Source organism: Diceros bicornis, chromosome 34 (genome assembly GCF_020826845.1).
Source record: "Diceros bicornis minor isolate mBicDic1 chromosome 34, mDicBic1.mat.cur, whole genome shotgun sequence".
In the NCBI taxonomy this organism is placed as follows: Eukaryota; Metazoa; Chordata; class Mammalia; order Perissodactyla; family Rhinocerotidae; genus Diceros; species Diceros bicornis.
The window spans coordinates 31,733,042-31,757,428 of record NC_080773.1 but is presented as its reverse complement, the minus strand read 5'-3'; the positions used below and the strand labels follow the sequence as shown (position 1 = coordinate 31,757,428).

General features: G+C 41.8%; 1 protein-coding gene and 1 long non-coding RNA gene across 5 annotated transcripts; one reads left to right on the top strand and one right to left on the bottom strand.

Annotated features, from left to right (window-relative positions):
- Positions 1–552: 552 nt before the first annotated feature.
- Positions 553–10,650, bottom strand: LOC131397395 (uncharacterized). The gene is made up of 3 exons (XR_009216758.1): positions 10,532–10,650; positions 8,314–10,358; positions 553–855 (listed from the first exon to the last, which is right to left on the bottom strand). It is a non-coding gene; the product is annotated as an uncharacterized LOC131397395 (long non-coding RNA).
- Positions 10,651–19,415: 8,765 nt separating this feature from the next.
- On the top strand, positions 19,416–23,819 carry LOC131397385 (leukocyte immunoglobulin-like receptor subfamily A member 5). Of its 4 annotated transcripts, none has more exons than XM_058530216.1 (7): positions 19,416–19,656; positions 19,855–19,991; positions 20,154–20,189; positions 20,378–20,662; positions 20,811–21,113; positions 23,113–23,163; positions 23,326–23,819. In XM_058530216.1, the coding sequence occupies exons 2-7, from the start codon at positions 19,958–19,960 to the stop codon at positions 23,481–23,483; spliced, it is 867 nt and encodes a 288-aa protein (XP_058386199.1). In that variant the 5' UTR covers positions 19,416–19,656; positions 19,855–19,957; the 3' UTR covers positions 23,484–23,819. The 4 variants fall into 4 exon arrangements, with proteins under 4 accessions (XP_058386199.1, XP_058386198.1, XP_058386200.1 ...); XM_058530215.1 differs by having other exon boundaries at positions 19,417–19,656; positions 23,311–23,819; XM_058530217.1 differs by lacking the exon at positions 19,855–19,991 and having other exon boundaries at positions 19,417–19,656; positions 23,311–23,819.
- The last annotated feature ends 568 nt before the right edge of the window (positions 23,820–24,387 follow it).

The following is a 24,387-nucleotide window of genomic DNA, read 5'->3' as shown; positions in this document are numbered from 1 at the left end:
CCAGGGGTTGTGTGTTGGTGGAAATGACGATATGTCGGTCAAAGGGCACAAACTTCCAGTTATGAGATTAACAAGTCCTGGGGAGATAATGTACAGCATGATGACTATAGCTAGTCAAACTGAATCACATTATTGAGTGGTGCTAGGAGAGCAGATCTTAAACATTCTTAGTACAAAAAAAAGAAAAAGCCGCTATGTGTGAGGTGTTAGCTAATGCTGTGCTTCTAATCATTCTGCAATATGTAAGTGTATCAGTTCAGAAGGCTTCATTGGTGATTTCTTCCAAATGCTTATGCACTTGGGAAACACACACAAACACCCCAAACTTATGCAAAATTTTTCTTAGAATAGAAGAAGAAGAAATACACCCTAGATCAAGCTAGGAAAATATTGATGCCACAACCTGATAAGGAAATCACAAAATGAGAAGATCTCTCTCATAATCTTGGATGTAAATCACTAAACAAAATATACACAAGTAAGATTCAGTGATATATTAAAAAGTCATTACATCATGACCACACTGAGGTTGTTTGTTTTTTTTTGGGGGGGGGGGGGAGATAGAGTGCTTAAAATTTTTAAAATCAATCAACATAATCCAACACATTAGCAGAATAAGTAAAAAAAAAAAAAGGTCATTTGACAGATGCAGGCAAAGCTATTGATAAAATACACCAAAAATTCATAATGAAAATAAAAACTCATCAGAAATAAAAGGGAATTTCCTATGAGTTGTAAAGGCATGCTTAAAAATCAACACTAGACATCATTTTTAATGGTGAGAACTTGAAGTCTTTCCCCCGTGATGGGAGTTATCCACGTGTGTCCGTGTGAGCACGTCCAGTCAGCACGGCCCTGGAGGAAATAAAGCAAAACAAAGTGATAGGCACCTAAATGGATAAGAATAATATTATATTACTCAGATTATACAGTTGTGTGCATAGAAAATCCAAAATAGTATAAATACGTATTACTCAAATTAGAAAGGAATTCTCCAATATCATTGGATTCATGGTCAATATACAGAAATCAATTGTGTTTCAGACTTCCGGTTCCAGATCAAGATGAAGTAGAAAAATATCTCCCCATTCCTTGCCTTTGTATCAAGGAGCCTGATTTTATTCTTCTGATCTCCAGAATTGTAAGGGAATAAATCCATGTTGTTTTAAGCCACTAAGATTAGTTTGTAACAGCAGCACTTGGAAACATTAATATAGCCACTTAAATTGTTTTTTTGATTAGTGTTTGTATACGACATTTGTCATCTTTCTATTTTGTGAATATGGTAATATATACAAAACATAAACTTTACCATTTTAACTATGATGCCGGAGAAGAGTTTGAGTGAGGTGGGGACTCCAGGATCAGCCGCAGCCCCCCGCCCACAGGGCCCATCTCAACAACTGAGTTGATTCACTGAGGCCACTTTGCTCAGTGGAAGAACAGACCACCCAGGGCAGTTCTGAGCGTCTCTCAGAAGATGTAAGGCCCCCTCAGACTTACAAGCACAGGCTTGTCTCCTAGGGTAGCTGGGAGTTGGGCAAGATGTGGACGGGGACCACAGCACTCCAGGGGCTCTGAGGCTGGGCAGACAGTGGGTGGGGTGATCATGGCAGAGGGAGATGTTGGGGGCCCAGCCAAGGGGAGGAGCAGCCAGGCTGAAGTGGGAGGAATGGCAGCCCCTCTCACTCACATCTCCCACCATTGGTTTATGATATATGGGGTGGCATCCACTGGGGGGTCTCAGTGCTCCCTGAGATGGTGATTTTGGACACATCTCTTGTGCCAGAGCTCCTGGTCTCAGGTGGGGAACCCCTGTTCCTCTCTTCTCTGGGCTCAGGGGGTCTTCTCTGGGCCTCGACCACAGGAAAGTCTGAGACACCATGGAATAATTGAAGCACAGGGGAGGTTACACACATGAGGATCCAGCCTCTGAAAGGGTGTAAATAGGCGGGAAATTCCCACCCCTGGCACACCCCATCCCAGCAGTCTCAGAGGGGGCTGAGGAAGGCAGTGGGATGGAATGGGACTCAGTGAACCTAAGAGAAAATGAAATTAGACTGAAATTTCAAGACAGAGGCCCCCACACCCGCTAACTTCCTGGTATCTCCATCTCAGAACCACAGCATCACTACTCACCAGGAGCCAGGAGCAGGGGAGATCCCACAGAGGCACTCAGTCTAGGACTCCAGGTAGGAGGGACCTCTGGGAGGTGGGGTTGAGTCTGTGTGGGCTCAGCTTTTCTGAACTTCTGAGAAACCCTTTCCTCATTTTAATAAGAGGGAGCTTATAGTATAGATAACAAAGATACTTGTTTGCTGATATTAATTTTATAACCCATCAACTTACTACAGATTCTCCACCTCTCCATATTTTTTCGATTGATCTCCTCTGACTTACTGATAATAATTATATCAACTTCAAGAACACTGAAATTTTACTTCTTTATTTCCAGATTGTGTACCCATTTTATTTGCATCAGATACCATATGATAATGATGACAAAGTAAAATGTTAAGATGTACCTCAGCGTCGCTTTAAGAAAACATCTTCATTTTAGCCCAAATTATTGTAAGGCAAACACGTCAAAAATCTATATTTTATATATATATAATACTGTTAACCTATCCATGTCTAAAGTTAATTTTTATGCTAGATTTAGCTTTTATTAAGAAAAAATATTATTTTATTAATAGAAATTAGGAATTGGTTTCTGGACTTTTGTACAACCCCTGAATTTTTTTTCTTTAATTTTAGCCATGGTGATATACAGGTAGAAGGCTTCTTAGTGTCAAGCATTAGGATAGTAACCCCACTGCATGACATTCATTGTTCATTCATAGTTTCTGACTTGTATAAGCTTATTTAGAATTTTTACATGGAGGTGTATGGTTAGAATCGATCTATAATTTGTTTTTATCTTTTTTGTTTTTATGTTATAAATGGTTAAAATAGATTTGTATGTTTTTGTTCTCACTCAATTTTGTAATACCACTGATTTTCTCTGTTCCTCAAGGCTTTGAAGACCAGAACTGTGGACTTACTTGGTTCTGGATATAGAAAATGGAGAGGGTAGGGGTTATTTTCTTTTTCACTCATTTATTTGCTGTTTATTGAGTGCCATTAACCATTACATGAATTTAATTTCAAAGAAGCTGGGAAATTCAAACTACCTTGTGACCCACGTTCTTACTCAGGATTTTAGCATGAAAAAGTTCAAATATAAAATCAGATGACTAGTCTTCTCTCCTTGAAATCTTATAGAGGATTTCAGAGTTCTTTGAGACAGAGAAAAAGAGAGAGAGAAATGATGATGATGATGATGATGATGATGGTGATGATGGTGATGATGAGGATGATGATGATGATGATGATGGAGCCTCTCTCATCTATCCTGTCATTTCTGACCTTTCTCAAAAGCACCAAGCCCTCAAATCTCAGTTCCACCTTCTTCTCTGGACTCTCCCTACATCCCACAGACATGACTTTATTCCTTATTGAAGAACAGACTGAGATCTTTCTGAGGACCTTGTCTCACTGCAGCCTGTGATACGCCTCATCTGGGTCCTCACTTGGCTCCTCTCAGACTCCTTCTCCTATTCAAGAATCAGCTTAAATCTCATCTCCAAGCATAATTTTCAATCTTACACTGTGCAGAACTGACTGCCTCCTTCTTATCTAATTTATTGCATGTAATTAACCCAACCTGCACTGTATGGGTTGAATTTTCTCTCTCTTACTCATATAGATATGAGAAACCCCTCATCCATGGTCCTGAGGTGTTGAATATATAGAAGTCCTCTTATCCAGAGAAGTTAACTGACATGGTCCATACCCAATAATGAACAGAGAGTGTACAGGAACTCAGTTATTTCTATATTTGGAGACTGTTTTTATAAACAGTTCTGAACGCTTGGGACACATCCAATCTCTGTTTCTAAGTGACTCAGAAGCAAATTCTAAACTGAAAAAAGAGACAGACTGAGAGAATCCAATGAGAACAGAGGGAATCTATCTACAGTAAAAAAAAAAAAAGGGGTTATTAACAGACTGCATAAGTTATGTCACAAGAAACAGAGGGAATTAAAAGAAGATAGGGGAAAGGCTTGAGTTGCATCAACTCCTCATCCATCCCCAAATATTTGGTTCTTAAGAGCAGCTGACTCCATCAGCACATCACAAAACAAGTCAGACTCAAGTGTGGTGAGCAGGAGAAATTCTCAGTTATGGGGTTGACGCGGAGGGTCATGTCCTGTCAAGGGAGGCAGGTGCCCTAGGTGGACATCAGGGATCCTGGGGTGATTTTCCTCTGCCCTGACCTCTGTGACCTCTTCCTCCTCAATTCCTAGCCTCACATCCCCAAGACTACACAGTGAAGAATCTCATCTGGATGGACGTGGCTGGTATGATCCTGGTTGTCCTCGGGATTCTGCTATTGCAGGCTCAGTAGAACCTGAGAAGGACCCAACATGCAGCCAGGAGGTAAATACAAGAGAGAACAATGTGCTGTTCTGAGTTGTAGAGCCTTGGAAATAACTCTTTTGCGCCCAGGAGGTTCTGGAAGAGCATCTGGGCATATGTTGTGTAAACTGTCTACAGGTCATTATGAGGTGGAGGAATCATTGTTCACGTGCAAGGTCAATGTCTGGACTCTTATGCCATTAAGCTGTGGAGCTTTCCTTCCTGACCATTGTTGACTTATCTTGACTGGCTCCTATCTTTCTGCTTTCTGTGAAATCAGCATATATCCCACACAGCATATTTGGGTCCACACCTCCTCACGCTTTTATGCTGTGGTACACCTTCATGTAAAGCATTTTTCTTTATTTCTAATTACCACATACCTTGATATACCACATACCTCCATCTCTTCATTCAGAGCATGCAATCTGTTTTAATAAATCAGTAAATCGGCATTACAAAGATACAGCCTGATATTGATAAACATAAAATGATACCTTAACACTCTTGACTCCACAAGCCTTTCAATTTTCAGCAGATGCTACCTGTGTAGTGTCTTCAGAAATATCATCACTTGAAATCAAGACATTGCTGTTTGAAGTGATAGCATGGATTTTACTGCCCCTGAAAAACTCATTGTTATAAACACCGATTCAAGGCATTTTCCAATTTCTCTAGTGTGTATACTCCCTTTATGGACAACTTAAAAGTGCCAGTGTGAGGTCCCTTATGAAGAGTTGGGAAGTGATGCACCGAATTGAAATTCACAAAACAATCCAAGCCAATAGGACATCACAAATTCTGCTCTGATAGCCCCAAAATGATCCTATGTCTCCTTATATTTTATATGTAATAATCATTCCTCCTTGTGGCACAGTTTCAGTGAAATCACAAGACCAAAATTCCAGCACATTCAGGTGAGATACAAAGAGAAAAATGGTAATATCAGTTGTGGGAGAGAATAGTGGGCACACAAAATTCTGGTTCATTCCTGGTAGGAGTGCAAAATGCATCCATCAATTCAGAGAGAGTATATCATACATATCTAGTTAAAGTAAGAAACACACAACCATGTCTTTAAGTATATATCTTATAGAAAATGTATACATATGCACCAAGATCCATTCACAAGGACATTGACAAGGGAGTTATTCATATTAGCCAAAATCATTTTAAGATTATATGCACCAAAAAAAGAGTATCTGGTGTTCTATGTAGACAATGTAATATGACATGTCAGTGAACATGCACAAACTCAAATTCCAAATGACCATGTGTATCCATCTTCAAACATGATGTAAATAAATGTAAGAAGATTATAAAAACCATGTGTTTAGGATTATACCATTTACCTAAAGTCTAAAAGGAAACGTCATGCCTTATTTAGGAGTGTGTACCTAAGATAAACTACATATATATAAGGAAGGAAAAGAAATCCGTGATGGTAGTTATAAATAAGACAATGTTAAATGGTTTTGTTTAAGATGAACACCACAGAATCTTCTGGAATACTGGCAATGCTTTCCTCCATTTTCATTTGATGACTCATAAGTCTACTTGTCATTGTTGGTAGATAGTGCATTTCTATTCTATAAACTTTAAAGAATATAAACTATTCTGTAAACTTTGTTTTCCATACAATTTAATGAGTTAGGGTTGAAGTAGGTGGTGAGAGCCGCATCCTCCACTAGTGACTAATTCCTAACAAAGTGGCTGTTGATCAGTTATAGCAAATACTTCACATATTGGAATTGTATTTTCCTCAAAACATGATCTCTCCTGCCTGATTAGCCTCACCTGAGTCCAATAAAACAAGGAGCCGCTTTCCAGGTGAGAAACCGAGCCTCTGAACAAACATTTTGTCCAACTCCTGATGGTATGCAATAAAGGATTTAAACTGGGTTTATGTGAGTTCCTGAACCCATAATGACCCAAGAATGTGAATTGAGATGAAGCCCACCAATACGGACTTGGGGGTGATTTCGGAGATCAGATTTCACCCCATCAGGCAGTGGTTTGGGTCACATCCCTGGGCTTGGTTCCAGACTGAACTACACTTGGGATGTCTGGTCTTTTCTTGGACCCGCTGAGGGGGTGTCAGAAAGAGATCATGAGAGAGAAGCAGCTCCCTTTTCTACAGAAAACCTATGTCAAATGTTCTCATGTGCCGTGTTCTGTGAATCTGTTCTGTCTGCTCCCCTCATCTGCACTGAACCAGACAAGCTGGGCTGTGGCGGTGCCTGGGTCCTCACTTGCCCACCCTGTGTTTCCTGGAGTGGTAGTGGTGTGGACTGCAGGGAAACCAGCCCAGTCCTGATTCTAGGACATCAGGGTCCCCATGGTGCTCTGCAGCCATGATCCCTCTCAAATGGGGACATTTATCTGTACACTTTCTTTTTCCTGGAATTCTCAACACTTCCGTCCATTTCAGCCAAAACTCCGCATCTCTCAGCTGTGTCCTCTCACTTCACCTCCTCGAGGTCGACCTTCCATGATGCCCAGACTAGTTATGAAGTCTGGTTATCTAATCTCCAATCTCCAAGGATGTATTCCACATAAGTGTCATAGTGTATAATTACATACCGTTTGTAATTAATTATCTGATGTGCATCACATCCCAAGACTAGTAGGGATCAGAGAACAGGATCCAGGTCAGTTAGGCATATGTTTTAGTTTTCATGCTTGGTACATTGCGTGAAATATAGTTGACATTTGTAGATAAACTTTGCCTGAATGGATGGATGAGTGCGTTGATTGTAAATGAAAAGACAGAGATAAAAAAGTTTGTTTACTTCACACACACACACACACACACACACACACACAGAACAATCTGCAGTAAATCAAACCAGCATCTGCCCCTGCTGCCTCCTCTTCTCATTTCTGTAAATTTGATCCATGTCTCAGCTCCCTTTATCTTGAAGAACAGACACAGTATCACTAAGCGTTGGTGTTGTCATCAAAAGTGAGCCAATATTTGAGTGGTAGAGAGGTTCCAACAGAAGGAAAAGCTCCAATGACAGGCCTTGAAATAATTGATACCCCACAAATAGTAGTTTCCTCACTTATAGAACTTCTTTTTGGAGAAGGGAAAGAAAGATCCCTTGAAAAGACGCTCCTATTTCCTCCAGGGCTCTCCCTGTACCAAGACCTCAAATTTTCCAGCCTCGTTTTCAGAGTAATGAGCTTGTGACCATCCAGGTCTGGAGAAGAAGGATGCTCTGAGCTCCAGGATAACCAGGCACATTGAGATCTCAGAACAAGACAGCAGTCCCCAGTCACTGCACATGCACAGTGACTGCAGGCATTGAAAAGGCTCCCAACAGAAAGTGCCCCTGGAGGTGGTGGTGACAGGTCAGGGGCCTCCATAGCCCACTCCCTGTCTCTCTGCTTTTGTCCTCAGTCTGAACACAGGCCTGTGTCCCCACTTGGAGCCTGTCTAGACCCAGTCCCCACAAGATGCTGTAGGGACTAGACTTGGGTCCTGGGCTGATGAGTCTCCATAGAAAAGTCTCTGTAATAATGTTTGATATCCTTCAGATAACAAGGCAACATGCAGTTTCGTAAAGTTTTAAATGCAATAAATAGTTTGAGCCTCTCATAAACCTTAAGAGGATGTTACTAATATCATCCACATTTTCAAATTCGGGAAGTTGAAGTTCAGAGAATATGCAGCTGTTCAGAGTCACAGAGCCAAAGAATGGAAAACTCAAGAATAAGCCCAGGCTTCCAGACACTAGAATCCAGGCTTGCAAACACTAAGCATTTCTACCTTGAATCAGTTTCCTAGGGCTGTCACAACAAACTACCATAAACTAGGTAGATTAAAACAAAAGAAATTTATTCTCTTACAGTTCTGGAGAGAAGAAGTCCACAATTAAGGTACGGGAAAACCATGTTCATTTCACAGGTTCTAGGAAAATATCCTTCCTTGCTTCTTCTTAGCTTCTGCCGGTCCCAGGCTCTCGTAGGTTTGTGGCAGTGTAACTCCAATCTCTCCCTCCCTCTGCACGTGGCTGTCATCTCCTCATGTGTATCAATCTTCACATGACATTTTTCTCTATGTGTCTCTTCTATTCTTACAAGGACATCAGAAATATTGGGAAAGGACTCACCCTAATTCAGTATGATCTTATTTTAACTTGATTATATCTGCAAAGATCCTATATCCAAAAAAATCACATTCACAAGTACTGGTGCTAAGGACTTCAACAAATCATTTTAGGAGACACAATTAAACTTATAACAGAATCCAAGAGAAAATATACATAGGAATGAGTTTATCAAAGGAGGTGCAATATTTATACACTGCGTGTTTTTAAATCTGCTGAAGAAAATTTTAAAGACCTCAGGCGACAGAAAGACATTTGAGGATCATGGCTTAGAAGATTTAACATTGTAAAGATGACAATACTCTCCAAGGCAATTTACAGAATCAATTCAATCCCTTTTAAAATCCCAGTGGTCTTTTCTGAAAAAATGAAAAAACCATTTCTCTAATTCAAGATAATTGCAAAAGACGCACAATAGCCAAAAAATCTTGAAAAAGAAGAAAAAAGTTGGAGAACTCACACTTCCTAATTTCAACCTTACTAGAAAGCCCCAGTACACTCAGCAGTGTGGTGTTGGCATGAGAACAGACACGCAGCTGCATGGAATAAAATTGAAGCATGCGATATAAACCCATGCATATGAGCAGTTGATTTTTGGCAAAAGTGCAAAGAGCACTCAATGGGGAAGAAATAGTCCCTTCAATAGATTGTATTGGGAAAACTGGATATTCAGATGCAAGAGAAGAAAGCTGGACACTTACACCATATGCAAAAAGTGGCTCAAAATGGATCAATAGAAAAGCTAAAATTATAAACTCTTAGGGAAAAATATAGAACAAATCTTCATAAACTTGAACTTGACAATAGTTTTTTAGATATGACACTAAAAGGACAAGCAGTAAAAGAAAAAAATACATGAATTGAACTTCATGAAAATTTAAAATGTACATTCATTTAAAAACATGATCAAGAGTATAAAAGACAACTTACAAATTTGGAAAAATATATTTGCAAATCATATATGTAATAACGATCTATTATCCACAATATATAAAGAATACCTTCACTCAACAACAAAAAGCAACCCAATTAAAAAGTACTCAAATGGCTTGAATAGACATTTCGACAAAAAAAGATATACAAATGAACAGCAAGCATATGAAAGATGGTCAATTCATTAGTCATTAGGGAACTGCAAATAAAACCACAATGAGATACGACTTCACACCCACTAGACTAGCCATAATTTGAAAAAAATGTAAGTGTTAAAAAGGATGTGGTGAAATCTGAACCCACATACACTGCTAGTGGAAATGTGAAATGGTTCAGCCACTGTGGAAGGCAGTCTGGCAGTTTGTAAAACAGCTAAACCCAGAATTCCCACATGACCCAGAAATTTCCCTTCTAGGTATGAGTTTCAGTTACACAAGACTAATAAATTCTAGAGATCTGCTGCACAACTATGCACCTATTGTTAACAATACCATATTGTGCATGAAAATTTTTAAAGAGGGGAGAGCTTGTGTTAAGTGCTGTCACCACAATAAGGAGAAGAAACAAAAAAGAATTTCAAGCAGGTTTTTGAACAAACACTTATGCAAGTGTGTTCATAGAAGAACTGTTCACAGTGGACAAAAAGTACAACAGCCCAAATGTCCATCAAATGATGAGTGGAAAAACAAGAACAACAAACCTGTGAGTTGTCTCCAACTAGTGCCTTTGGCCAAAGCTTGGAGATAGAATCCACAGTATCAGATGAAGAGTCCTTGTCTGGGGGACAAGGGGTGATGAGGAGGCAGAAATTACTCAGAGGTTTTGATGGAGAGTGATGAAGAGAAGGTGCTGCTGTTTATGAAAACAAGGAAGTCAGAGAGAGGAAGAGCTTTGGAGAAACAAAACCACATACCCAGGTCAGGAGGGAGGCGGTGGCTCCTTCTGTGAGTCAGAATTATTTGCAATAGACAAAAAGTAACAACAACACAAATACCCATTAACTGATGAATGGAAAAACAACAAACCTGTGAATTGTCTCCAACAGGGTGCTTTTGCCCAAAGCACGGAGACAGAATTCAAAGTATCAGGTGAAGAGTTATGGTCTGGGCGACAAGAGAAGTTGAGCAGGCAGAAATGACTCAGACGTTTTGAGGGAGAGTGCTGAAGAGAAGGTACTGCTGCTTATAGAAACAAGGAAGTCAGAGAGAGGAAGTGCTGGAGAGAAAATCAACCACATACCCAGGACAGGAGGGAAGTGGTGGTTTCTTCTGTCAGTTGACGGTACTATAAACATCTCTCCAAGGCTCCTTCTCATCTTGGAGGCATCCATCCTGTCAGAGCCCCATTGGCTCCTCTAGACAAGCAAGGCAGAAAGGGGAAGAGCCCTCACTGCCCTTCTCAGCCTTGGAGAGTTTTGGGGAGAAAAGGAGGGATGGGTTCCCTCCCATCCCAGGTCCTGGTTTCTGAGACCCCAGAACTCAGGATGCTCAGTGGGGGCAGAACTTCTGGGGGATAAGAGATGTGCTAAGCAGCAGATATAACCCCAGCCCTCAGGGGCCCAGACCAGGCCTGGAGCTTCTACGCGTGGGTTAGGGGACATGCTGCCTTAAGGAACTCTCTTCCAGGGCTGTTTTGGGGTCCATGGCACCAGGTACAGGCAGGTGAATCCCCCCTCAGTCCTGCCAGTTCAGCCCAACGAACCACCCTGGGTAGCTGGCAGTAGGACAGAGGGTCTGGGCTCATGGTGACCAGTCTGGGAGGGGCCTTGGAGGGACAGCTGGGGAAGCTGAGGGGAGAAGGGCTCCACAGACACTTCAGGTCTGATTCCTTTCCAGGAGCCCCCCATGAACTCTCCATCAGGGCTGACCAAGACCCCGTGGTCACCATGGAGAGCCCTGTGACCGTCTGATGGCTGATGTCTTTTGGTTTCTGAAGGCTGATGTCCAACACCTGTTTAAAGAGAGGGAGTCTAGCCATAAGAAACGACGAAATCCAGCCATTTGTGACAACATGGATGGACATTGAGGGTATAATGCAAAGTGAAATAAGTCAGAGGGAGAAGGTCAAATACCGTATGATTTCCTTCATTAAGTAGTAGATAATAACAACAATAAACAAACACATAGGGACAGAGATTGGATTGGTGGTTACCAGAAGGGAAGGGGGGAGGGGGGAGGGTGAAAGGGATAATTCGGTACATGTGTGTGGTGATGGGTTGTAATTAGTATTTTGGTGGTGAACATGATGTAGTCCATGCAGAAATAGAAGTACAATGATGTACACCTGAAATTTTTACAATGTTATAAACCAATGTTACTGCAATAAACAAAAAATTAAAAAAAAAATTATATCAAAAAAAATAAATAAATAAAATAAAGAGAGGGAGTCTAAACCCTGGGATACAGAGGCCCCACAGGACTCCAGTAACAAGACCAGTTTCTCCATTGAACCTACAAGTGCACACACCGCAGGGCTACACTGGTATCCACATCACAGCAGCTGGAATGGCTGTTCAGAGTGGAGTGACCCCTGCTCCTGGTGGTGACGGCTAAGAGGGAGGAGTCTGCTCCTCTCCCCATTGTGGGCTCCTCCTCACAGGCAGCAGGGAATGAAGTGTGGCCTCAGGGGACCTCAGCCCGCACAGTCTACACCTGGTGTATGTCAGCTGATTGTTCCCCCTTTAGCACAGCTCTCTCCTACTCCCTCAGGAGTGTAGGATGCACCATCCCTCTCAGCTTGCCCAGGCTCTGTGGCGGAGTCAGGAGGGAGCATATGTTGTCAATATGAGAGGAAATGCATGAAAGGGAAGACCCTCAGCTGAGGTGGGGAGAAAAGAACTGGCGTCATCTCTGTCCATGGCGCTGATTTTTAGGCATCACTAAGAGTCATCATGGCACCTTTGGAAGAGAAGAGTAAAGATGGCCTCTCATTTTCAGGTCAAGGAAGTTGGGGGATTCACTAGAACTTATAACCTGATTGAGTTCTCTCAGCCATCCTTGGTTGAGATACTGACAAAATTCTATCCATATCTGAAATTTTATTCTCTCCTCTCTCAAAAGTAAAATCCTATCATGGATTTCAAAAGGCTCAATTAGTTCTGAAGTTCTCTGCCAGTGAATTTCTGTGGAAGAAGGTCTAGGAATTCCTCTCTGGTGACTTCTGTCCATAATTAGCATGTTCTGTGTCCACCAGGAACCACTGTCATTACCCGAGAGGAAAGAAGGAAGGCAGGATTTCTGACGAATTTCCATGAGCAGCAGGTTGTCATCCAGATCTGGTCATTCTCTGAAACTTTTTCCATCAGAACTCACATTCAGTATCCACTCCCTTCCTCCCAGTGTTACCTGGTATTCCTTGGTATTGATTTTGTCAAATTTTCAGAGTCTATCTTACATCTATAGATATCTGTATTTTGTCCATGTGTCCTAAATATTTTATTTTATCATTTATGTTTTTTTGCTTGTTTCTCATCGATCTTCCTACCTAGACTACAAACTGAAAGAATAATTAGAGGTTATGTTAACTGTGATTATCCTTCATCCGAGAAAAAAATGCCTGATATGTTGTAGATATCCCGTCGTTTGTTTTTTGAAAGAATAAACTGATAGAACGAAGAAAGGAAAATAATGTGAAATATTTTACACTGAGCCACACACAAAAAGAGCTGGCTGAGATGGCGGAACTGAAAGGTCGACCCAGCCCTTCACTCCTTCTATTCCTGATTCTCAGGGCAAAGTGAAGCCCCACATGTACATCTTTGCCTCCTAACTAGATGGAAGATGAGGCCCAGGAGATGCTCATCTCCAGGGACTGAGATTGGCATTAGCTAGTTTTTGAGACTCGTTGGAGTTCAGAAAGGAGATTACCTAAGCATGCTTAAGTCTCCTCGTTCACACTTTCCGGTTTTTGCTCCCAGGATTAGGTGATGCCCTCAAACCCTCAAAAAACAAGTCAGACTCCAGGAAAGATGAGAAAGGAGAAATTCTCAGTTGTAGAGCTGGGTATAGAGAGTCAAATACTGTGAACAGAAGGCAGGTGCCCTGGATGGACATGTAGGGATCCTGGGGTGATTTCATTCTTCCCCAACCACTATGATCCCTTTGTCCTCAATCTCTAGCCTCAAACAACCTAGATTACACAGTGGAGAACCTTATCCGGATGAGCGTGTCTGCCTTGATCATGGTGGTTCTCAGGTTGCTGCTGTTTCAAGCTCGGCACAGTCCGAGAATGACACAAAGTTGCAGCCAAAAGATAAACATAAGAGAGAACACACCCACCATTTAGAGGGGTAGAACCTTGGAAATAAATCTGATAATACCAAGAGGTTCTGGAAGAAAATCAGGGGCATAATTTGGGGAAACCATCTGCTGAGAATATTGAGAATGTCAACACAGTTCAGGTGCAGGAAAATGTCTGGTTTGTTCCTGTAGAGGATTTTCTGTAATGAGACTGTGGTAATTCCCCTCCATAACACTACTGACTGTCCTTGACTGGATCCCTTCTTTTCTCACCCCTGTGACATGAGGCTACATCAACATGATAAGTCTGGGTCCACACCTATACTCACGTTCATACTCTTGTCCACTTTCATGTAATATATTTTCTCTATTTTTATTTCCTACATCATTTGATGTGTGTACCTCTTCAACTCAGAACAGAGACTCTGTTTTAAGTAACTGAATAAATGGGTGAAAATCGGGTCCAGTTTAGAGCAGATAAATCCAAAATAATTTCCTGAAACCTCTCTCTGGATCCATTAAGCCCTCTCTCCTCATCAGATAATAGCTGGCATAGTTTCTCCTGAAATACCAACAGTGTGAATGAGCACACTGGTGTTTGAAGTGAAAGTCAGGTGGTGTACTGGTAAACTAGCTGTCTGAAAAAATCATTTTTCACAAGTGGTGGTTTACTATAAAGATATGTTGGAACGTTTTGTTCAAGATGGAAACCACAGGATCTTCTGGACAATGCTCTGAAATGACTTTCATTTTTAGACTAATAAGTTTATTTGTAGTTATTGTTAAATAACACATTTCTATTTATAACTTACGTGTATATTCCATACAATTTTGTGAGGTGAGATTGAAGTAGGATGGAAAAAGCCATAGCCTTCACTAGACACTGACTATCAACCAAAGTTGCCCTTGATCTGTTATAGAAAATACTTCACATGTTGGCGTTGAGATTCTCTCAAAACATGATCACTTCTACCTGTTCAGCTTCAGCTGAATCTATTCAGACAATAGCCACTTCCCAGGTGAGAAATTGGATCTCAGAAGACATTGCCCAATATCACAAGATGTATAATTATGTACTAAAAATGAGTTCATGTGAGTTTCTGACCCCACCATGCCCCATGAATCTGAATTGAGATGGGGGTCATCAGTATGGACTTGGGGGTTATTTCAGACATGGAGTTCAGCCATCTTTAATTTTTCTTGTCAAAATCATTGTTCTGTGGGGGCATGATAGTAGGAACTCTTACTGTGCCATCCTGCTGACATCTCTCTCTATGCCTGCTTTTTTATTCTGACATTCTCCAAGTTTGGATATGATGTAATTCCATCATCAGCTTTCCTTAATATTTCATAAACTTAAACAAATATTCCATGTTTTAGTATTTTACTAGTTTCATGAAGTATTGGAAGTTTTTATAATACCTTTCATTGTTGATTACTATTTAAATTGCTGCATACTCATGGAACGTAACGTTTATTCTGGAAATATGCAAAGAATTGGAGACACTGCTTTTTTGTCTAATAAGCGCTTAACATTTTAGGTACAATATGGGCCTTAAATATGTGCATTCCTTCCTTGTTTCTATATACATAACGCTATATTTTATTATCAATTTACTTATTTTTATACACATATCTCAAATTATTTTATGCATGTCATATATACTATAAATAATGCAGATGTTTATAATATTTATACACATTAGATCAAGTATTTGTGTGTCATTTACTCATAAAAATTTGTTTTCACTCTTAATCTATCTTATAAATATTTATTTGTCTCAAATTATGTATTAACTTATGCTTTATGTATTTCAAAACTACGTGATTAGCATCAGGGAAATGCAAATCAAAACAACACTAAGATATCACCTCACGCCCGTTAGAATGGCTATAATCACCAAGACAAAAAACAACAAATGTTGGAGAGGATGTGGAGAAACAGGAACCCTCATACACAGCTGGTGGGAATGCAAACTGGTGCAGCCTCTATGGAAAACAGTATGGAGATTCCTCAAAGAATTAAAAATAGAGATGCCCTATGATCCAGCCATCCCACTACTGGGAATCTATCCAACGAACCTGAAATCAACAATTCAAAGAGGCTTATGCACCCCTATGTTCATTGCAGCATTATTCACTATAGCCAAGAAGTGGAAGCAACCTAAGTGCCCCTCGACTGACAATTGGATCAAGAAGATGTGGTATATATACACAATGGAATACTACTCAGCCATAAAAAAAGACAAAATCCTCTCATTTGCAACAACATGGATGGGCCTGGAGGGTATTATGTTAAGTGACGTAAGCCAGAAGGAGAAAGACAAACACTGTATGATCTCACTCATATGTGGAATATAAACCAACACATGGACAGAGAAAACTGTATTGTGGTTACCAGGGGCTATGGGGGTGGGGGTGGGGGGTGGGGGGTGGGCACAAGGGGTGAAGGGAGTCATATATATGGTGATGAACAAACAAAAATGTACAACCCAAAATTTCACAATGTTAAAAATTATTAAAACATCAATAAAAAATATATATATATATACGCATAAAAAAAAAAGAGGAGAGAGAGACTTGGAAAACCTTAACAGCTCCCACCTCTTCCAGAAACTGCAAATTACCTACTCAGATAGTCTGAAAGACTCAGTCCAGCTATGCATTTAAAGTTACTGCCAATTATGACAATGGCTAAAAATGTTCATATAAATTTGCTTTTTTTAGTTGAACAAAATTACTGTAAAATGTTAATTTCTCTCTTTCAAAATTGTACATCGATGCATTAAAAAAAAACTACGTGATTAGATGAATGTATGTTTATACGTGCTGTCTTTTTGAAAGACATATTATTTATGATGATAAAATAATTTTCATAAGAACATTTTTCTTTATATTCAATTTTGTTAAATATTTATGTAGCTATCAGATAATATTTTTAAATAATAATTCACATTCTTTATTGATTTAAAATACTCTTTAATGATTTTGTATTGGGTGAGAGTTTATTGTTAGTGTAAATCTGGTTTTTCTGGGGGACGTGCTTTGATCTAACCCTGGAGTAAGTCCATTAATCTTTTAATGTTTGGAAATAAATGAGTATTTTGAAGTATTGCCACCATTTTATTTAAGTGTTGCTTCTTTATGGATTAAAATATCCTGTATTCTCCATACTTTCCTTTTGAATTTCCAGATCACTTTTGGTTTGATTAAGATTTATTTCTTTTCTATAATTACATCAACCAGTTTGGAGGTTATATATTGCACTTATAATTTTAGGTAGTTGCCCCCATTGTTTATTTTGGTATTTAAACATAATTTTGATCCATTTTTTGATTCTTCCTCTGCTTTAGATAAGAAAAGAACATTTTGCGTTAGCTGAACTCTCAGCACTTTCTTTCTTTCAGAAGTTCTCTCTCTCTCTCTCTTTCTCTAACACACATGCACACGCTCCTAATATCTTGACTCAGCTTTCTTAAATATAAATATGTGCCCGTACATATAAATATAGTCTTCCAATGTTTGTTTTGCCTTATTTTTCTCACTTTTGAGTCTCAATTTCTTTGTTTTCATTTATTGTTCTTTTGGCTTGAGTACATATTTTAGTGTTACTTTTGGTGAGCCTGTAAAGAGTAAAATGTCTTAGACCTTGTACATCTGGAAACACCTTATTTTTACTCTCTATTTTTATTGTTACTTGAAAACATTTTCTTATTTCAAATAAAAATACAATACAACAGCAAGGAGGGGAAATACCTCTGATGGTTAAGGATCTACACCAAACACCCTCCTCATCCCTCACGAAGATGAAGCCTGACGTGGTGGGTTTAACACGTGAGACGTGAGACCAAACAGGTCAGACGTCCCCTGGGTCTCCTCGTACTGAGGGATTTCTCCCCTGCTGACCCTTTCACCTTTGCCCATTAGTAATAATTTGGGTGAGTATAGAATTCTTCACTCATAATTAATTCCTTGAATGTACTGTTCCCATACCTTTTGACATTTGTATGTGTGTGTTTGAAAGTCAGCTCCCGTCAATTTCCTTCAATTTGCCACAAAAAAATCAAGACTCAGATTTCATTGAATATTCATACGTACCAGCACTTACATCTTCCTTCTACGTCTCTGTAAAACCCCCACCATTTCCCTCCAGGACTGCTGCAAACATGGTTCTCACTGCTTTCCTCCTGAAACTCACAATATACATTGTCTTCTCTATCTGTTCCGCATGCGTCTTAATTTTCTCATTCCAATCTCTCTGTGTTGCATCCTACAAAATTCCCTCAATGTTGTATTCCAGTTTCATAATTGGATCTTTAGCTATATCATCTCGTTGATGGAAAGTATATTTTGAATGTATTAAACAAAAGTCTTATTTTTGCCTCTAAGATATTTGTCTAATTCATTTCTAAAATTATATATACTTCTGTAATATAACTCCTTTTGTTGTTCCAGGAATTCAATTTCCTTTTTGATTTTTTCAGATATTTAGACATGCATAAATTAAAATGAGTTTCATTTATTCCCAGTGTTCTATTTCCCTAGATATGAAAACCCCATTCACAACTTCATAGATTGTCTTTCACAGCACTATTTACCATTATTAGAACTTCTCTTTGATGCTTATTTCTGTTGGATACTAACCTCCCACACACCTGACTCTCCAAAGAGAGTTTCTCCCAGGGCTTTCCTGACCTTCAGGGCTCAAAGGGGTGGACTGTTGCAGCTACCCTACCACATAGCATCCACTCTCCCAACTTAGCATGAGACTAGGGATGTGCCCGGGAGGGATGGCTCCACCATGAGTCCCATGCTCACACATGGACAGATGTCCATGTTGGACTATACTGAATTGAATCTGTTTCACACACACACAGGACATGACTTTGTGCTCACCTGTGGTCTGGGTCAGTGGGCAGAGATATCCCAGTGCCTGTCTACAAACATGAGGGAGGGGAAACTCAGCTTCCAACTTTCATGTTGAGCCCTGGTGCCCTCCCTGCCTGTGAGGACCTGGGGTCCCTCTCCTGTCAGCACAGAGGTGGAAGCCTCCACTCTAATGACCCCTTGATGGTCCCAGGCACTTGTGGCCACTCAGCTTTGGCACTCTTTTCTTGATGTTCCCTCTCTATTTTGGAACTTTCTTTTCTCTTTTTCTTCAATTGACTGTGGCTACATATTTCAGAAATATAAACAGCATTTCTCAGTGTTAGGAGCAGATGGGGGCTCCTGAGTGGGCAAATCCATCATCTACCTTGATCGCGGGGTCTGACACAGGATCATCTCATATCTCAAACCCCACACAACTTAATCAAGTCTGGAAGTTAACAATGATTGATCCCTCCCATGAACCGATCACCACTGACCCCACAACAACTCTGAGAAGTGGGATTCACGACAAAGTGCTGCAGAGGGGGAAACTGAGGCTCAGAGATTGGGTGTTAATGCTCAAGGTCACATGGGCAGTGGATGAGGGAGGAATATTTAAATAGGAATCAGCCTTGTCTCCCAAATCAGAGCACTACCCACTAATTGATCCCTAAAGTTGAAGGCGGAACCCCATGATGAGGAGGAGATTTCTGCCCAAGGGAATAAGGGGCACTGAGGAGGCAGGAATGACTCAGAGGTTTGTTTCCAGAGAAATGTGGGTGGATGCTGTCACAAAAAAAAGAGAAGTCCGTGAAGAAGGCTGTGATAGAAAGAAAGCCCACACTCTGGGGTCAGGAGAAGACTGATGCTTCCTTCCCTTATTTCACTGTATTTCTCTTTTGTGCTCGTTGTCACAATGACCTGGACCTGAACTGTACAGTTAGATGTTGAGCGTGTGTCTCTGCTGATCTGAGCTCTGCAGTGCAGCAGGAGCCTGCGTCTTCCCTGAAGCATCTCCAGGGCCTGGATGACCACTGTCCATGGTGAGGACCCCACAGGGATGTGCTGATGGATGGGCTGAGGATGAAGGAGAACCGAATGGGAGAGGCTCTGGGGGAGAAGGACATACCCTGAGTCACCTTCACCTGGAAGGGGCGGTTCACTGTATTTGCTACTCCAAACTGTAAATGAGAGCCAGTTCCCCTTCTGGTGGGGCTTCTGACTTGACAACTCCATGACAGGGAAGACTAGCCTTGGAGGGAACACACTCTGTGCTTCTGTTTGTCCTGCCGGGCGCCGTGGTCTCCTCCATCTGCACAGCGGGAACCAGAGGGAGGTGGTGCCATGACCCCCACCCTCACAGCCCTGCTATTACTTGGTGAGATTTGTGGAGGGGAGGGGAAGCTTTTTTCTGTGAGGGACCCCGCCCCACAGGCAGGCCCTGGTCTGTCAGGAGACTCCAGGACTCAAAAGGATCTTGGGGAAGAGACGTTCTCATCAGGATTCAGGGAAAAATCTCTCACAAGGAATTCTCCTCTAGGACTGAGTGCAGACCCAAGGACCCCAGTGCAGGCAGGTGAGTCTGTCCCCAGGCGTCCCAGATCCCATCTCCTCACTGGGGACAGGGGCCACCCCAGGCAGTTGGGGATAGAGAGCAGGAGTTTTGGGTTGAGGGATGGGGGACATCTGGGAGGGTCCTGGGACTGAGAGCTGGGGAACAACGGTGGGGAATGTCTTGTGACCCGGCCTCTGATTTCCTTCCAGGGACCCTCCCCAAACCCACCATCTGGGCTGAGCCAGGCTCTGTGATCCCCCGGGGGAAGCCGGTGACCATTTGGTGTCAGGGGACCCTGGAGGCCCAGGAGTACCGACTGCATAAGGAACGGAGTCCAGGGCCCTGGGGCAGAGAGAGCCCTCTGGACTCTGGAGACAAGGCCAAGTTCTCCACCCCACACATGACAGAGCGATATTCAGGGAGATATCACTGTTACTATCTCAGCCCCACTGGCTGGTCAGAGCCCAGTGATACCCTGGAGCTGGTGGTGACAGGTGAGAGGACACTCAGGGGTCCCAGCCTCAGGCTCTGCACTCAGGAAGGTGCTCTGCTCTCAGGGGCGTGTCCCCTCTCACAGCCCAGCCCTGGGGGATATGAGGGAGATGTGAGCCACATTTAACATGCTGCCTCCTCCTCTCCCAGGATTCTACAGCAAACCCACCCTCTCAGCACTGCCAAGTGCTGTGGTGACATCAGGAGGGAATGTGACCCTCCAGTGTGACTCAAGGCTAGGATTTTCCAGGTTCATTCTGACTAAGGAAGGAGAACACCAGCCCTCCTGGACCCTGGACTCACAGCGACTCCCCACTGGGCAGTTCCAGGCCCTGTTCCCTGTAGGTCCCGTGGTCTCGAGTCACAGATGGACGTTCAGATGCTGTGGCTGTTACAGGAAGTACCCCCAGGTGTGGTCATATCCCAGTGATCCCCTGGAGCTCCTGGTCCCAGGTGAGGCTCCTCAGCCCTGTGTCCTCTCCCTACGATCTATTTGGGGCTCTGTTCTCAAGAGATGTCTGGTCTGGCATGCCTGTGACGGGGCCCTGAGGAAGGGTCACCCAGAGGATATCTGCCCCTCAGAGGCCCTCTTACCCCTGCTCACCCCCTTCCCTCTCACCTGGGGTCTAGAAGGTGCCAGGTTGGCAGAAGGGGGCTCTTGGGGATGGCACAGGACAGATCTAGGAGAAGAGTTTGAGTGAGGTGGAGAATCCAGGGTCGTCCCCAGCCCCTCACTCCCTTCCTGTCACATTTCCAGGACGTGCTGCAGATGCCAGCCCCCCACCCACAGCTCCCATCTCAACAACTACGGGGTCACTGAAACCTCTTCTCTCAGAGGGAGCATAGATCACCCAGGGCAGTTCTGAGAGTCTCCCAGAGAGTGTAATGCCCCTCAGATACTCAGGGACAGGCTTGTGTCCCAGGGGGGCTAGGACATGTTTTGTGTATCTCCTGAATGCTTTCTCTTTAATTTTAACCATGTTGATATACATTTAAAAGACTTCTTAGTATCAAACATTTGGATATTAACCCCACCGGATGACATCTATTATTAATTCAGGTTTTCTGACTTGTATAAGCCTATTTAGGAATTTTTGCATTTGGATGTATAATTAGAATTGAGCTATAATTTGGTTTTTTTTCTTTTCTTATGTTAAAACTGGTTAAAATAGATTTGCATAGTTACTTATTTTTTGTGCTCATCCAATTTTATAATACCACTGATTTTCCTGTTCCTTAAGGCTTTGAAGACCAGAAATGTGGACTTTCTTGGTTTTGGATATTTGAATAGGAGAGGGTAGAGGTTATGTTTTTTTGTTTGTTTGCTAAGTATTTATTGAGTGCCTTTAACCATTACATGATTTTAATATCAAAGAATCTGAGAAATTCACACATTCTTGCAACTCGCTTTCTTACCCAACATTTTAGTGTGAAAAAGTTCAAATATAAAGTCGAATGACTAGCGTTCTCTCCTTGAAATCTTCTATTAGTTTCCAGACTTCTTTCAATGAGAGAGCCAGAGAAAGGCAGCCAGAGAAAGAGAGGGTGAGAGTGAGAGAAAGACAGAGAAAGACAGAGAGAGAATGATGATGATGATGGTGATGACGATGATGATGATGATGATGATGACAATGATGATGACGACGACGATGACAGTAATGGAAACTCCCTCATCCATCCTGTCATTTCTGACTTGTCTCCAATGCACCAAGCCCCCAGATCTCAGCTCCCTCTTCTCCTCTGGACCCTCCCTGTATCCCACAGACATGACTTTATTCCTTATTGAAAAACAAACTGAGGTCTTTCTGGGGACCTGCTCTTCCTGCAGCCTGTGATATGCCTGGTCTGGGTCTTTACGTGGCTCCTCTCAGACTCCTTATCCTACTAAGGAGTTGGCTTAAACATCATCTCCAAGTGTGGCATTCACTGTGATGCTGTGTAGAACAGACCCGCCTCCTTATTAAATAGTTTACTTCTTGTAATTAACCCAACCTACGCTGTATGGGTTCAATTTTCTCTCTTCTCTCATATGTATATGACCAAAGTCTCAACCATGAATCCTAGGTCCTCAGTTGTTGAACAAATAGAATGTCTTATATCTGGAAGAGTGAACTTACATGTCAATATCCCAGAGTGAACAGAGAGCATACAGGAATTCAGTTGTTTCTGTATTAGGAGACCACTGTTCTCAACAATTCTGAGCTCTTGGGGCACATCCAAACTCTGTTCCAAAGTGACTCAGAAGCAAAATCTAAATTCAAAAAACAAAGATAAACTGAAAGAATACAATGAGAACTGAAGGAAACCTTCTACAGCAGAGAAAATGTACATTAAGGAACTGCATAACAATTATGTCATGAGGAAAAGAGGGAATTATAAGAAGACAGAGCCCAGGGGAAAGGCTTGAGTCTCATCAACTCCTCATCCATCCCTGGTTTTTTATGATTCTCAGAAGCAGCTGACACCATCAGGCCATCACAAAACAAGTCAGACTCCAAGAGCGGTGAGTAGGAGAAATTCTCAGTTATAGGTCTGGTGCAGAGAATCAAGTCCTGGCAAGGGGTGGTAGGAGCCCGGGTGGACATCCAGGGATCCTGGGGTGATTTTGGTCTTCCTTGACCTCTGTGACCTTTCCGTCCACAATTCCTAGCCTCACACCCTCAAGATTACACAGTGGAGAATCTCATCCGGATGGGCACGGCTGGCTTGATCCTGCTGGTCCTTGGGATTCTGCTATTTCAGGCTCGACACAGCTTGAGAGGACCCCAAGCTGCAGCCAAGACGCAAACACAAGAGAGAACAATGCACTGTTCAGAGTGGTAGAGCCTTGGAAATACGTCCTAGGTAACCAGGAGCTTCTGAAGGAGCACCTGGGGCATAAGCTGTGTGAACTATCTGCAGATCATTGCGAGATGGAGGAATCATTGTTCACGTGCAGGGACAATGTCTGGACTCTTCTGCCATCAAAGTGTGGAAGATTCCTTCACAACCACCGTTGAGTTACCTTCATGGGTCCCTATCTTTCCCCATTTCTGTGAAATCATTATATACCCCATGTGGCAGATTTGGGTCCACACCTCCTTACACTTTCTTCATCTGGTACACTTTAATTTAATATACATTTTTTAAATTTCTAATTACCACATACCTTGATGTATATTAAGGAGTCTCCATCTCTTCATTCAGAGCATGTAATCTGTTTTCAATAAATCATTAAATTTCCATAATAGGGATTCAGCCTGAAAGATATGAATCCAAAATAATGCCCTGACACGCTCTCTGGACTCCACAAGTCCTTCACTTTTCATCAGATGCTACCCGTGTAGTTTCATCAGAAATATCACCACTTGAGTTAAGACATTACTCTCTGAAGTGATAGCAATGCTCTTACTCCTCTTGAAAAACTCATTGTTAAAAATACTAATTCAAGGCTTTTTTCAGTTTCTCTGGAGTATATACTCCCTTCATGGCCAACTTAAATGTTCCAATGTGAGGTCTGTAATGTAGAGTTGGGAAGTCATGCACAGGGTTGATGTTACAAAACAGTCCAAGCCAATAGGACACCTTGAATGCCACTCTGATAGCCCCAAAGTGCACCTAAGTTTCCTTGTTTTTTACGTGTAATGATCATTCCTACTTCAATGTTGTGACAGTTTCAGTGTAAGCACAAGGCCAAAATTCCAGCACATTCAGGAGAGTTACAAAGAGAAACATGGGAATATCAGTT

Excerpts from the sequence above, each read along its gene's own strand:
- LOC131397385 (XM_058530215.1), top strand. The coding sequence starts at position 19,958 with ATGACCCCCACCCTCACAGCCCTGCTATTACTTG. Across the intron at positions 19,992-20,153 it reads CACAGCCCTGCTATTACTTG|GACTGAGTGCAGACCCAAGG; the intron begins GTGAGATTTGTG and ends ATTCTCCTCTAG. Across the intron at positions 20,663-20,810 it reads CCTGGAGCTGGTGGTGACAG|GATTCTACAGCAAACCCACC; the intron begins GTGAGAGGACAC and ends CTCCTCTCCCAG.